We start from the raw sequence: 11590 nt of genomic DNA, 5'->3' as shown, positions 1-11590 counted from the left end.
CTCCAAAGCAATGATCTACTGTGGTCAGGAAAACCTACAATGCACAATGCTCCTTATTTATCAGACAGATACAACATAGAGACTCATCACTGCCACCCCAGCATTTGATGACGCCGCCACAACAAACCAAAGATGCATTCTTTTAGCCAATTACTCTTTAATGAAACTTATATTTAATTCAAACATATCAATCAGAAAGAAAAACATGAAATCCCCAAAATTAGATTTTAATTAGCGTTAGATGCCAGGGACAACTTGGCATTTTGATACCTTACAATATACATTTTATGTACAGGAAATCATTAATGAGTTGTGTCTATACGTTTGCCTGCGTGGAAAAATAGGCCGAGATCAGCACACTGCTGCTTGGTTGAATGAAGACTTGTATCTTTTATTTCTTTATTCTCTCGTTGGGCTTGGCTCAGAAGGCTCTGAAAAGCTGATTCGGCATGTAACCCAGGTGGAGGAAGGAAGACTGGGCTTCTCTCTCGAGGATTGCCAGCTCTTTGACCGTCGGGGCCAGAACATCCACGTGACCTTTGTAGTTACCACCTTGGCAACCGGAACATACAGGCGGTGAATTAACAGCCAATCCATGCAGTATGTATCAATATATATATATATATATATATATAATACGTCATTGTATAGCACACATACCTCCCAACTTCTTGCGCTGACCATAGGTGACCTTTCCATCAAAATCATCCAGGGGCACTTTGATGTCTGGCTCACACTGGGTGATGGTGCATTTTAGATGCTCCTCAATATCTGACAGGAGCTTTAGTCCAAGGGAAGAGGGGTGAAAAGACACATAAGGACACAAGTAGAACAGAAAAGTTCCACGATGGGTATTACGTCGTACTGCAACATTCAAATCTGTGTAGAGATTTCACATCAGACACACCCTCCGAACCAGAGGGGTGCGTTTCCATTTCAAAAAGCCAACTCTGCTTGGTGCACAAGTTTTTCACCTCTTTCTCGTTGTACCAGATGGTGCAACCTCCGTCCTCCTTCAGCCGAGTGTTGTAGCAGCCTCTGCCTCGGTTTGGGCAAGCGTGGTACCACACCTGCACAGATGGAGCAAATTTAGTTAGGCCTGTTTTTTCCAAACACTCTGCAGGATTAAAGTGAATGATCAGCATATTTCTATATTCCAGTCAACCTTCTCCTTCTCCATAGCGACCAATGAGATGGCCAGTCCCATTCTGCGCATTAAAAAAGGAAATTAGTCTTTTGGTTGAATTAATGACAAGGTACATCGCATGAACGTTTCCGGTTGCAATGAACATGGATTTCACAAACAATTATGTCTAAGAAAATACAAACTTCTCACGACAGTTCATGCTCACCTCTCTGCTCGTCCAACTCTTCCAATACGATGGACGTAGTTCTGCTTCTCATCTGGCAGGGTGACGTTTATCACTGGAGAAAAAAAAAATAGAGCGGACTCGTAGATACAAAATGCAGCAAAGCATTTTTTTTCAATGAAAAAGGTATATAGAAATGCATGTTGTGTATGCAAAATTGAATATATTTACCATAAGGAACCCCGTGAACGTCAATTCCTCTGGCAGCTACGTCTGTGCAGACCAAGAGCCTCACTTCTTTTTTCTGAGACAGAAGAAGATCTTCAAACACCGCGAGAGAGATTCCAATTGGGAAAATGGTCATCCATAAGTCGGTGTCCTTTTACCTTGAATCGCTCCAAGTTAGTCTTTCTCTCGATTGGCTTTCGATCACCATGGAGACAGACACAGGAGAGCTGGTGGTTTTTACTGTCTGGACCTAGAAATAAAATAACAAACACTCATACGTCGTCGCTGAGTTGAACGTGTATGATGTCATCTTCATGTAGATGAGTGTGTGTTCAATAGTTCACTTTGAATCGCCTCCTACCTCCTCCTTGCTGAATGAAGTACTGCTCCATGTTGTCACAGTCGATCTTGGTGCGGCAGAAGATGATGGCCTGGTCCATCTTGTGCTCTTTGATGGCCCTAACCGTGTACTCGCCCTTTAGCAGCTTAATGGCTTCCGACCACATTTCTAAAAAGAAAGAAAAAAAAGCACCCAGACACGTTTTTTTGTTCTCAATCACGACTTGTGAAAATAAATGACTACTGTGTCTGTGTTCTTGTGTACGTGATGCACATTGGTACATCCCAGGCTTCTTTTCAGCTCTTACCTGCAGAGTTGGCTCCAGGTCTGGTGTTATCTTTGGCATGGACTTCATCAGTCTACCCAAAACAAACCAAAAAGGGAAAAGGCCTAGTCATTCATCTCAATAGAGAGAAACAGCAACATGTGAGCTTAAACGTGTGTTGAATCTTCCATAACGCTCCAGCAGCAAGGCACTTCCCTGCGGCATCCTCCCCGTCATCAAAGCATGTCTTTGGGCCAACATGAGGGACGGGACTCACCCGGATGTGGTTCTTGGCGAGGCGCTCCCAGAGGCGATCGTTCTTAGGATTTACTGGCACTACCACGTGGTGGACGCTCTCAGGGACGGAGTCCTCGCCCTTCAGGTCCACCCAGGTGGGAAAGTGCATGATGCGCTCAGACAGCTTCTTCACGTCAAACGAATGCAGCGTGGCTGAACAGACAATCACCTGAAAGAGAAGACATCAACGGACGCTGATCGAGTGGACTTCCCCCCCACTGTCTTAGGACAATGATTTGATCCGTGAGTCTAGCACTGCTAGACCGCTTTTACTGTCATCTAAGGAAGTCGTTAAGTGCCTACACTCATTAAGTGACCGGAGGTTGTCGTCGCTGAAATGTTTATTGTCACACGTGTGTTTTTACCTGCAGTCTTTTACCGTCAGAAGTGACCTGAGGGATTTGTTTGTGGATCCTGTTAATAAAGTCTGTGTAGCCCGCGGACAGTAAGCCGTCCTAAAGGGACATCGGGAAAGGAGACAAACATCGAGTTACTTTAGGGAATTTTATGGAATGCAGCTAATAAAAACTGTATATTTGTACTTTGCAGGAAGGGAACAATTCAAACATTTTCATGCAACAGGACATATTTGTTGCACGTGTTGCACGTACACACTCATCCAGGACTAGAAAGCGGACTTGGGAAAGACTGAGCTTCCCAGTTGATATAAGGTCATCCAGTCTTCCAGGGGTTCCCACCACAATGTCAACCTAATTATACGATAAAACCAACAACAGGAAGAAAGGGGAGGAAAACATAGAATGAAAATTATGTTTGTTTCAACTCTGTTTTTAAATTTCCAATGTTTGTTTTGAGACATTACATGGGACCTACCCCCTGTTCCAGAGCAGCCATCTGATCTTTGGCAGGGACGCCACCAATCACCAGAAGGTTCCTGTAGGGACAAATGTAAATATTTAGTCAATGGGTAATCGCAGGAAGCGCTGGCTCCATCTGCTGGCATGAAACCAAAAGTAAAAAGCCCCATGCGATGACTTGAGAAAACTTGAGTAAACATGCAGCGAGAATTATTTTATGGGATCAGTATTGCTGTTTAACCCACACGTGGATTTGACAGTTCGTGGCTTTACGATCATCGTCATACCTGAGTTTGGGATTATCTACATATTTCCCACACTGCTTGACATTGTTGAGGGTTTGTTCGGCCAGTTCTTTCGATGGCTCCAGGATCAGTGCTCTAGGTGCGTTTGATGATGCCTTTGCCTGACTCACTTTGGCACTGCCTGCACCAAAACAGATCATAGACTGTTATTAAATTCTGTAACACACGAGTGACCCCTGTCTTTGGGGGGGAATGATGTTTAAAACAAATTAAACCTTTGCAAAATATTGTGAAAATAACTAATACATTACCCGGCCTGAGAAGAAATGATCTGTTGTTGTATACAAGTGTATGATATCTATTTCACAATGTCATTTAGTGTATTTACTTGCTGCATCCACACACCTGCTTGAGAAGATTTGACTGCGTGGCCCTCTGGCGCCTGTACCAAGGCAACAAACCCACTCTTAGGGGCATTTTTAAAGTCTTCTCCTCCAAAGTTGAACTTCAGCTCTGCATTCTGGCAAACAGAAGAGCAAAGAACCATTTGTATGGTGCACATCTCACGCCTGTTTGTTTATCTTGATGCAGTACCTTGAGCACACAGGAGGCAAAGAAGGGCTGACTCTGCACATTTTGAGGGATCTCAAAAGCCGTACCCAGGTCGTTCCCTGAAAGACAAAAACCAGAAACATGAGCAATGTTGCCATTTGAAACTGATCCCAGATGTCTTACGTATTTATGATAACGAGTGAGACTCGGCACCGTTTTTAGAGAAGGAAATCTGGCCCTTGTCTAGGTCCAGGTAGCATCCAATAGTGTCGTGCATGGTAAACTCCTAAAAAGGAAAAAATGTTTAAAAAAAATTATCCTTGCAATTGTTTACATGTCTAAATATTCACTGATAGATTGTCACCTCTCCATAGCTGTCAAACTGCTTGTTGTTGGATTTCTTTCCAGTCCCTCCAAAACCAAAACCATACTTATCGGTTCCTGGAAAGAAACACAAGAGTTTGTGGGGATTGGGTCAGGTACTATATAGCCAGTTCATTTGAGCGGTTTGTTATACAGCGTGGGGATTGTGATGCCGAGGGGAGCGTACCCAAGTCCAGAGCTGCCTGACTGGTCGACCAGCCGATGCGACACAGACCCTGATCATGGCAAGTCACCTCATAGTAGTACTTCCCTGGACACAGAAATACATGGATGGATAACAATTGCAAAGACATAAAAGGATCCACACAATGCAAGTCTACCAAATAATGATTTGGTTCCCTATAAAATGCACATATGTAGTCATGGAATCCTTATTTGTCTTCTACTGAACATCTTGGGTGCATTACACACCTTTGGAGACCCCTTTTGTAGAGCGACAGCCATGCCACTCTTTAAACTCCCTGCTCTGGCAGCACAGACCATCTGCACCGATCGCTGCAGAGGCATAAAAGGAAAACGTGTCAATGAAGAGAGATGACAAATAACAGAGCTGAAACGTGAGACTCAATGCTCATTTTCACCCTCGTACCGAAGGCAGCGCTGCGGTCATAAGGATTCATCTGCCAGTTGTTGAAAACTGAACGAAAACAAAAAAACAGGTAGGTTAACTGTCTGCAGAATGGAGAGCAGACTGAAACCTATAAAGTAACTAATATTTGAGTGGTCTCACTAGCTCCTCCAGTCTTGATGGAGGATCTGCCCCGCTTCCCCTCTTGTTCATCCTTCAGGGTCTCATACACAATCTGGATCACAGGGATACTGAAGGCCTGAGGATGACAAGGATTACATAGTTTAGTAGCTAATTCTGACTAATGTCGTTGATGCAAATTGCAGAGGTACAGTAGTTCTTTAAAACGAATGTCAAGTACTTACGCCGGTTTTACCGCTCCCAGTTTCAGCTGCCTGGGGGAAAAAAAAGTATAATAAATGTCAAACCTGCAGCATACAAACTTTTTGCCTGAGACAAGGAGAAGCAAAGAAGTAAATCTACCATAAGTACATCTCCTCCACCAAGTATAAGGGGAATAGACTCGGCCTGAATGTCAGTAGGTAGCCTGAAATCAAATGGTTGAAGCACATCAGTCAATTGTCAACTGTAACAATATGGGCATTATTTTTTTTAAGTAATTACAGAAACCAACTCGACTTACAGCCAGTCCAGCTCTTCCACAGCCTGCGCGATTTCGGGCATAACCCCCATTTCTGTTGGACAAAATACATATTATTCAGCGAGCACGTTCACGTAGATTTTAAAAACTAGTTTGGTGTTTTAAGTAAAATACGACTGCGACGTCAACGTGAAGTTTGTAACGTTAATTTCTCACCAGAAAATGCTGCCATTATAGCTGCTGCGAATGCAGTTTTACCGGATGTGACGTTTACACGTGTAGTGTAACTGGGCTTATCCCGGCAGCCGAGCAGCCTTATGACATTGGTTCCGGATGGTAAAGTAACTCATGAAATAGGTTGAATATTTGACTACCCATTTACTGCTGATTTGAGCTACATAAGCACATGTTTATGTTAATTTCATAATATGTAAGGAAATATTAAGCAACGAAAAAGCTTATATTGGGGGTTTGTCTCCAGACGGGGTTCCTGGTGTATTTTGTCCAGTGCTACTCGCCGTACTCGAGTTTTTGACAGGCTGTTCAAGTAAACATGGCTGAAGAAAGTCTGATTGAAGGCGAAGATGAGAACATTTTATACGATTTACTCGTCATTACTGAATGGCCGCCAGAGACCGACACTCAGGTCAGTTAGACTTCGATTTTGAACATCCTCAGTTTTGTGTGTAGATCTTTCTTGAACATTTATTTTGAATAAACGGCCTCCGAAAAACTCAGCCGCTCAAAGCCACGTAGCATACAGCCACATCAATATTTCTAATCTTTATTTAATACTGTCATTCGGCGTAGAAGGATTTTTAATTATAATACATGGTGTTAACGTTTGTTTTCGTCTGTGAGTACCTGGTGTTTTGCTCCATTTAGAAAGCTAACGTTAAATGGACTAAGCTAACTGTCATACTTTCATTAAAGTCAACCCGAAGACACCGACGCGCCTAACGTTAAGCTAACATGTCACTTTCTAACGTTTGCAGTTGCGAGGTAACAAGGAGCGCAACACGTCACTTATTGCAAAAGCAGTGACAGGTAAGTTCACTTGTAGTCTACCCTAACGTTAGCTGTGATACCCTGTAGGCCGAAAGGGGGCACTAGATCACGGTAAATAGGCTTATTTGGAGGTCATATTTGTCCTTAACGGCAGGTTTCACACCTTGATTTAAATGTGATATATTTCTTACAGGGCCATTCCGCTTAATCCTGCAGTACTTGTGGTACAGGTAAGTTCATTACTAGTGGGCTGAGAGTCACAACGGACCTGATCAGTCCCAAAACAGTTAACGTATGTCAAAACATGTTTTGGTGAAAAAAAAGTCCAAATATGTATGTATATATATATTATCAAGTCGGTTTTAATGTTTTATTTTTCCTCATGTTTGAACAACACAGCTATAGTTGGGAAACTCAACAATAAAGGCAAAATAAAATAGATTTTTCTGCCTGGAACTTTCGGCATAATTCTTTTGTATATATAACAGGAAAATCTCTTTCCAAAAGCATTTTTGTCTGTTTGTTTTGTTATTGACAACAACTTGCATTGTTTGTTAAGTGGTATTTGATGTATTAGATATTTGGGTATGATGTTTAACATGTTACATCATATAATGGCATTGATTATTCCCATTCTGCCTTTCATTTGGGCATTTTGAATTCTTTGCTAACTCAGATTAATGTTTCTACGTAGTAACTAAGACAAGTAGGACAACTGCACATTATTTTTATACATGCACAATCCTATATCCCAGATGTATATCCTGCTCTTATTGCCCATCCTGTTAGCTGATGACTAGATGTGGCCCATTGTAGATTCTGTAATGCTGCAGCATCAATACCTGCTTATCTTCTCCTTAGGTTGTTAGCTAGCACCTCAATAATCTGATTAAACACTCAAGAACTCTTTGAGCCATGTCTGGTTTCTAAAAAATTACAGATTGTGTGACAAACTTAGGACTTTAATGTAATTCAATTCATACCTATTTCTCATGAAACCTAATTTATTTATTAAACCTATTATTCATAATCTGACATAATTTGATATATATTAAATTATAATCTAATAAAATCAAATATTTAGTGTAACTAAATGAAGGTAGTTCAATTTAGTTACACTAATTCAAAAGGATTTTCCTTTTCCTTTTAGCTTGATTGTATTAATTACAATAATTGATTTCATTAGATTAAATTTCAACTTTAAACTAATGAAATCAAATCTAGCTCCCGTTCATACTTGTGCTGATTAACACAGATATTTTATTTAACATTTAATGACAGCCTGGTTCTGAAAAGAGAAGCCGATGCTAGACGCATACGTAGTGCCGTTTAGACGTTTTTTGTGTGTTTGTTCTCTGATCGTTATGTTTGTTGGATTTTGTGAACCTCAGCCCCTCCAGCTCGTCTCTGCCGCTTGGTCTTCTCCGCCTGGCCAACAAGCAGATCAACTGGCAGCTGGTGCTGGCAAGGTGCACGCAAACAAACACACACACACACATTACATTACATTACATGTCATTTAGCTGACGCTCTTATCCAAAGCGACTTACAATAAGTGCATTTCCACATAGAGATACAAACTCGGAAGAACAAGTAACAAGAAAGTACAATTTTCATCAAATAAGCAGTTTCCAAACAAAACACACACACACACACACACACATTCGGACTCAAATACCTGAATACAAGCTGCTTTGTTGCCAACATGCACTAAGTCTGCCTCCCCCAGGCTTCCCCGCTCAACCAGTCATTTAATTGTACTCATTATAGCAGACAAACCAAATAGAAAGACTTTTTTTAATTGGCTATCGATCCCACTGTAAGACGGCGTTAAGCGCAGTCAAATGAGTCCGCCAGTGTCCATTAGTTTGATGTGCTTGATCCTTAATCCCTTTTGTTTCTGTCTCCTCTTGAATTTTTCTCTCTCATTTAATTCCCTTGGAAAGGATCTCTGCTCTGGTTAACGCTCACAATAATTGTTGTTTCTCCTCAACTTAAGCCATCCAACGTCTTATTCGACCCCGAACATCCCATCCAAATCGGCCCACTATCAGACTTGTATTGTCCTAAATCAACCTAGCTGGTTTACATTTCAAAATCTTAAACATAATGACTTTTTACCACTTTTTTTCCCCATTCTCTGCCTTTCTGCCTTTCTCTTCTTCCCCCCACAGTAACGGCAAACTGTTGGCCGTGGTTCAGGACCAGTGTGTGGAGATTAGGTAATTATTGAATTCTATTTGCTGTTCGCAGTCTGAGGCGTTTTGTATGTATTGAGTGTTGGAAAGCGTTTTAATCAATCTGGTGTATGATCACATCATCCCTTTTACAAAGAGCTGCATTCTCAGCCTGTAGCTAATAAAGGAAAAAAAATGTTTTCAAGAATCAATCAGTAACAAAACAATCGGTCATTGTAAAAATATCTGTCAATTTAGCAAATCCTCCAAATGAAAGTACAAGCGCTGCCTAAATGTTTTCATTTGTTTGTGTGTGTGTGAGGTATAGAACAAGAGACCAAAGCATACACACGCACGCACGCTTGTGCTCATTTTGAGTGGCTGTAATTATTTTCAGACACAAATCCAATTTCCCTTTTGCACAGAGAAAATGTGCTCACTCTGCAATCTGCGCCACTGACACAAAGTAACGCTTTAAATGGAGCAGGAATTGAAAAGAAAACTAATAGCAATGTCGCGAATGCATCCTGCTCTTAGACTGACAAGAGGCGAATTTAACCAGTGCGAAGCGCTGGCTGAAAGGACTTGTTTTTCCAATCGACTCCTCCGTGTAATCGGAAGTAGTTCTCATGCAGATACCGATATGCAAAAAACCAGAGCGTGTCTCATTCATTGTTCGCATTCACCACACACCAAATTGTGTTGTGGTTGCGCCGTTTTAATCGAAGGCAATCAGGTTTCCCCCGCGAATGCCTCAGCTTGATATCGCCTTTGTTTGTTCCACCGCTGTTTAATCACAGCGTGTTTTATGGCCTCGCTTTATGGCATCGGTTAGTGCGAGTGGGTGTTAAGTCAGCTCAAGGCCTCATCCGCTGGGCTCTGTGGGAGAGTCTGCTCTCAACGCCGGTACCTCGATCCATTGAGCTACGATCAGTGGCGATTACATTCTACCCTTTAACTGGTCATGTATGGCTATGGAGTGCGTATGGTCGCACCCTTGGGTGCAGTGTACCGCTTTTTCATCTGTCCTGTGTTTGCTCCTCAGGTCTGTGAGAGATGACTTTGGCTCTGTTATTGGCAAGTGCCAAGGTAAGACCTTCCCCATCCTTTTTTTTTATTAATCACATTACGTTGATTATTTATTTTAAACCTGGAGTCTTCATTTGCAGTGTCTATGGCTATGTGTGTGTGTGTGTGTGTCTGATTGTGACCTCTGCTTTTAAAAGAGAAATAACGACCACGGTGGCTAATGGGAATGTGTGTGATCAGAAACACTGATTTACCCCCCTCTCGTAGCGGTTGATCAAAAGAAATGGCCTCCGTTGTCCGATGAGCCGGTAGAATGTCCCACAGAGGTTACACGTGCAACAGATGCACCACTTTGGAGCCATTGTGTGTATAATTTCTATTTACCGGACTCCAAATGATGGATTATGTTGCTCTGTGACTCCTCAATGGGTAATTGTAGTTGACATGCTAATCATAACAACTTTCTACGATCATGTTATTATGCAAATGTTGTGCTGCCCCCGGCTTGCCAAAAATATCAATTAACAGGGGTAATGCAACCTCTTTGGAGCCACTCTGTGTCCCCCTTTTCACCATCTAGTCAGTCTTTGTCTTAGCCGTTGTTGTGGGCCGTTGTTGTTCTAATGCCCCCCCCTGGGCCTGCGCAAACGCAGCCTCCTTCCACTTTTTCATTCCATCCGTTTCATTTTCCTTTTACTTCATTTCATTTCACGGAGATTTGTCCTAATGGATTTTGCCGTGATCCCGCCTTTTTCTTTTAATGAAGGGGCTTGGGTGTGTGTTAAATGCTTTTCTTCGCTTGTGCGCGTGCTTTGTGCGTATGCATCTCCTGGCGCGTTCGACTTATCCACACCTGTGTGCCCCCCACCCCCCTCCCATCCCTCTCTGCTCTTGTTACAGTGCGGTTGTCTCCCGCCTCTGTGCATAATTCACAAGTGTTGCGTTCTGATAAATGCATCCGTAGGGGGTTTGGATAGAGGGCTTTTGTTGGGTGGTAAGATGGAATTCTCCCCAAATTCAGGGCCCCACCATCACTATGTGACATACAGTAGCATCCAATTTTCCTTCTAACCCTAAAAAACCCCATCTATGTGGAAATGGAGCCCTTTCAGCCATAGAACAACACACTGTATGTTATTCATAATTTGACCGAGATGGGAAGGGAGGCAGCGTGAGAGTGAAATGAAAAAAGAAAAAGGAAGCAAAAAAAGGCCAAAAGAAAAAGGATCAGAGGAGACGCTCGGTACCTCTGAGTCTCATAATGCCCCCATGTTCGTGTCGGCGCCTTCCTCAGCCCGGAGTCTCACAGGTGTGTTAAATCGCCGACTTCCCGAGGTGCTGTCTGATACTTAGGCCTTCCAATTTTGGAAGCCATTATTTCTCTCAGTGGGTGCCGTATTCATTATTTCCTCCTCCCCCCCCCCCCCCCCCCATCCTCTCTATGCCTGTCTCGCCTCCCACTTCTCCCTTTTCGTTCTTCATTTAAAATTCTAGTCATACAATATCCGACGCCTCCAATCATTTGCTGTATTGCCCACCAGGGGTTGCGCCGGCGTTGCTCAGCCAGGAAATTCAATACAATAAACGCCGATAGTGGCGTGATTTGATATCAACAAAAACACAAGTCCCTCTTCATAACGTTATTGCTCGGCAGACACGGCACACGTGCTGCTCTATTGTGTCCCGCGCTGTCCTCCCACGCAGATGTCTGTGCTGAAAGTTGTGTGGTGTTCTACTCAAATGTTCTAATGGGCTCATCACAATACAC

The 11590-nt window shown here is 42.6% G+C and overlaps 2 protein-coding genes across 4 annotated transcripts in view; one reads left to right on the top strand and one right to left on the bottom strand.

Annotated features, from left to right (window-relative positions):
• Nucleotides 1-137: 137 nt before the first annotated feature.
• ddx1 (DEAD (Asp-Glu-Ala-Asp) box helicase 1) lies at nt 138-5884 on the bottom strand. Its single transcript, XM_037449022.2, has 26 exons — nt 5825-5884; nt 5651-5702; nt 5491-5554; nt 5373-5402; nt 5170-5266; nt 5029-5076; nt 4851-4934; nt 4606-4689; nt 4420-4496; nt 4269-4341; nt 4098-4174; nt 3909-4023; nt 3546-3684; nt 3275-3335; nt 3052-3150; nt 2806-2895; nt 2421-2609; nt 2186-2237; nt 1900-2046; nt 1697-1788; nt 1542-1614; nt 1353-1425; nt 1166-1208; nt 975-1070; nt 661-781; nt 138-552 (listed from the first exon to the last, which is right to left on the bottom strand). The coding sequence occupies exons 1-26, from the start codon at nt 5838-5840 to the stop codon at nt 422-424; spliced, it is 2223 nt and encodes a 740-aa protein (XP_037304919.1). The 5' UTR covers nt 5841-5884; the 3' UTR covers nt 138-421.
• Nucleotides 5885-6107: 223 nt separating this feature from the next.
• The window catches only part of nbas (NBAS subunit of NRZ tethering complex), a 106377-nt gene continuing 100894 nt past the window's right edge, over nt 6108-11590 (top strand). For all 3 annotated transcript variants that reach the window (XM_037449412.2, XM_037449411.2, XM_037449410.2), the window contains exons 1-6: nt 6108-6254; nt 6604-6655; nt 6810-6846; nt 8008-8085; nt 8791-8838; nt 9839-9882. In XM_037449412.2, coding sequence (XP_037305309.2) covers nt 6162-6254; nt 6604-6655; nt 6810-6846; nt 8008-8085; nt 8791-8838; nt 9839-9882 — 352 coding nt within the window. In that variant the 5' untranslated portion in view covers nt 6108-6161. The remainder of the gene's footprint in view (nt 6255-6603; nt 6656-6809; nt 6847-8007; nt 8086-8790; nt 8839-9838; nt 9883-11590) is intronic.

Source organism: Pungitius pungitius, chromosome 20 (genome assembly GCF_949316345.1).
Source record: "Pungitius pungitius chromosome 20, fPunPun2.1, whole genome shotgun sequence".
NCBI classification, from domain to species: Eukaryota; Metazoa; Chordata; class Actinopteri; order Perciformes; family Gasterosteidae; genus Pungitius; species Pungitius pungitius.
This window is presented reverse-complemented; position numbering and strand designations above follow the sequence as displayed.

Bases quoted from the DNA above. Each gene is read 5' to 3' on its own strand.
- ddx1 (XM_037449022.2), bottom strand. The intron at 2,238-2,420 runs GTGAGTCCCGTC...TGTTTTGGGTAG, and splicing joins TCGCCAAGAACCACATCCGG to ACTGATGAAGTCCATGCCAA. The intron at 1,789-1,899 runs GTAGGAGGCGAT...TTTTATTTCTAG, and splicing joins CTTCATTCAGCAAGGAGGAG to GTCCAGACAGTAAAAACCAC.